Source organism: Lactuca virosa, chromosome 7, assembly GCF_052849685.1.
Source record: "Lactuca virosa cultivar CGN04683 chromosome 7, Lactuca_virosa_CGN04683_v6, whole genome shotgun sequence".
In the NCBI taxonomy this organism is placed as follows: domain Eukaryota; kingdom Viridiplantae; phylum Streptophyta; class Magnoliopsida; order Asterales; family Asteraceae; genus Lactuca; species Lactuca virosa.
In genome coordinates this window covers 203,672,144-203,674,364 of record NC_136432.1, presented here as the reverse complement: position 1 = coordinate 203,674,364, position 2,221 = coordinate 203,672,144, and the positions used below count along the sequence as shown (strand labels likewise).

At 33.3% G+C, this 2,221-nt stretch overlaps 1 protein-coding gene across 1 annotated transcript; it reads right to left on the bottom strand.

Annotated features, from left to right (window-relative positions):
- Window positions 1-1,062: 1,062 nt before the first annotated feature.
- On the bottom strand, window positions 1,063-1,867 carry LOC145124663 (major pollen allergen Art v 1-like). The gene is made up of 2 exons (XM_079060085.1): window positions 1,739-1,867; window positions 1,063-1,565 (listed from the first exon to the last, which is right to left on the bottom strand). Exons 1-2 carry the CDS (start codon window positions 1,800-1,802, stop codon window positions 1,207-1,209), a joined length of 423 nt encoding a protein of 140 aa, XP_078916211.1. The 5' UTR covers window positions 1,803-1,867; the 3' UTR covers window positions 1,063-1,206.
- Between the last annotated feature and the right edge of the window lie 354 nt (window positions 1,868-2,221).

Here is a 2,221-nt window from a genome sequence, read left to right as displayed (position 1 = left end):
CTAAAGTACATTGATATAACAAACTAAAATACTTGCTATTGTGGTTCAAAAGTTTAGTATATTGTTATAATAAACTAAAGTACATTGATATTTTTTTTAAGTAATGAATTGTGTTATCATTTTTTACGTTGTAAAGTTGTGTGAAGAAATTTTAACCATACATATAAGAGCAAATTCAAGAACAAATGACCATGTTTTTTTTTTGAAAATGGAATATGCTCGATAATCAACCTCGTAATCCACCCGATGATATTTCTTATTTTTTTTGGAAAATGGAATATGTAAACACACTTGGTATTGTTTGCTTTAGTGTTAAATCTTAGTTGGTATGAAACAACTCTGTAAAACTTGGTGTTGGGACACTTTTTCTATATTTTGGCATTTTAATTATAATGTTTAGTTAGTTTTGTGTTTGAATATAATTATTATCAACTTTTAAGTATTGATTTTTTTCTTCATATTGACAAGTCAATAAATTGGAAATTTTAATATTTTATATTCTCTTAGAAAAATAAATCGAAAATACCGACAGATGACAGAATATTCGTCGGTAAAAGAACTCGTCAGTAACTAAGTCAAATAGATTCAAAAACGGTCCATTGCCAAATGGTATATAATATGTCAGTAAAATCATGTCGGTATTCAAGTCAAACAATGTCGTAGAGGCATCCGTTGCTAAAGTGTAGCTAATTTGTAGGTAAAATGGAGTCGACAATAAAGTATCGACGAAATTCGGTTGACTGTCGCTGATTTTTCGATATATATATATATATATATATATATATATATATATATATATATATATATCACCCACGACCTTAACCCAGACGGCCTTGATTCCATCGGCATCCGTAGGAAAAGCTATTAGCAACGGAATACCGATTGATTAGGTCGTGTATTTCCTGGTTTTTCAAGTATTGTAAATATGTAAATGTCATACCATATATTTACGTATTTGCATGCATGGGTCGGAATATTTTGCATAAAAGAATTTATATTGTTGTAATTGGTGTCTATTGGACATCATTATAAAAGTAGATTTCTTATATTGACAAATACCAATGCTTTGAATCTTAAGTTATTAATTAATCACGCAACACATATTGCACCTTGGAAAATACTAAATTTGTTAATTAGGAGGCATTTTATCCTTTATTTTTATCATATAAGGTTTGCTATCCTTTTCCGTTTACCACGAGCAGGCTTTTAGTGTCGGGAAGGAGCAGGAGGAGGGGAGCCGCCGCCATCAGCCGGAGGAGGGGAGCCGCCGCCATCAGCCGGAGGAGGGGAACCGCCGCCATCAGCAGGGGGCGAATCTTTTGGAGGGGAACCATCTTTCGGAGGAGGTGGTACGGCATCTGGGGGAACTGGTTTTGCATCTTTTGGAGGTTTCTTGGCACAGTCAAAGTAGCAGAAGCAGCCGCCTTTCCCTTCACGCTTGTGACAAGCTCCGTGGACTGCCTTCTCCCATTCTATGCACTTTTTGTCACACTTCTTGGAGTCACACTTTCCAGACCAAGTTTGGCTCACCTTTTCACATAATTTTCCTTTCACTGTACTGATTTCTGTTCACACCATGCAAAAGGCACACAAGTCTCGTTATTTATATAAGTTGATATAGCTCTTGATTGTAAAGAAACAATTACGAAAAGTAAATCGTTTGCATTTAAGGAAACAAAACAAGAATAACAAGTACAAAATCAAAAAAGGATGTAAAGCAACTTGATTGATTGAGCACCTGAAATGGCAAGAACGAAGAGGAGGAAAAGGACTGCATAGGTGGCAACTGATCTTTTTGCCATTTTTAAGTTATATATTATGAAACCGAAGAACCCACAACAAGTTAGATGAAGAAAAGGTAGAGAAAGTTATGGGTATTTATAGAAGAAGGAAGGAGTTTCAATAGAATATGAGTCTAAGAAGAATATAGAGCATATGACAAACAACAGAAAATTTATATTTTCACACGAGTTCTTATATTTGATGTTGATGGGTAGTTTTTCTGAAAGAAATGAGACACACGTTTTAAATTTAATTTAGTCATTTTTTATTGCTTCCAATAAAATGCTTAGGGTTTTAAAATTATTGACTTCATAAAACTACAATAGAAAACCGAGTTTCATTTGTAATCAAGGGCGTGAATACTTTTTTTAAATACTTAAGTAAAAGTAGTTATACTACAAAAAATCGATTAATGTTATAAAAACAATTAAAACGAATG

Bases quoted from the DNA above. Each gene is read 5' to 3' on its own strand.
- LOC145124663 (XM_079060085.1), bottom strand. From the start codon at position 1,802: ATGGCAAAAAGATCAGTTGCCACCTATGCAGTCCTTTTCCTCCTCTTC. The intron at 1,566-1,738 runs GTGCTCAATCAA...TGGTGTGAACAG, and splicing joins CTTCGTTCTTGCCATTTCAG to AAATCAGTACAGTGAAAGGA.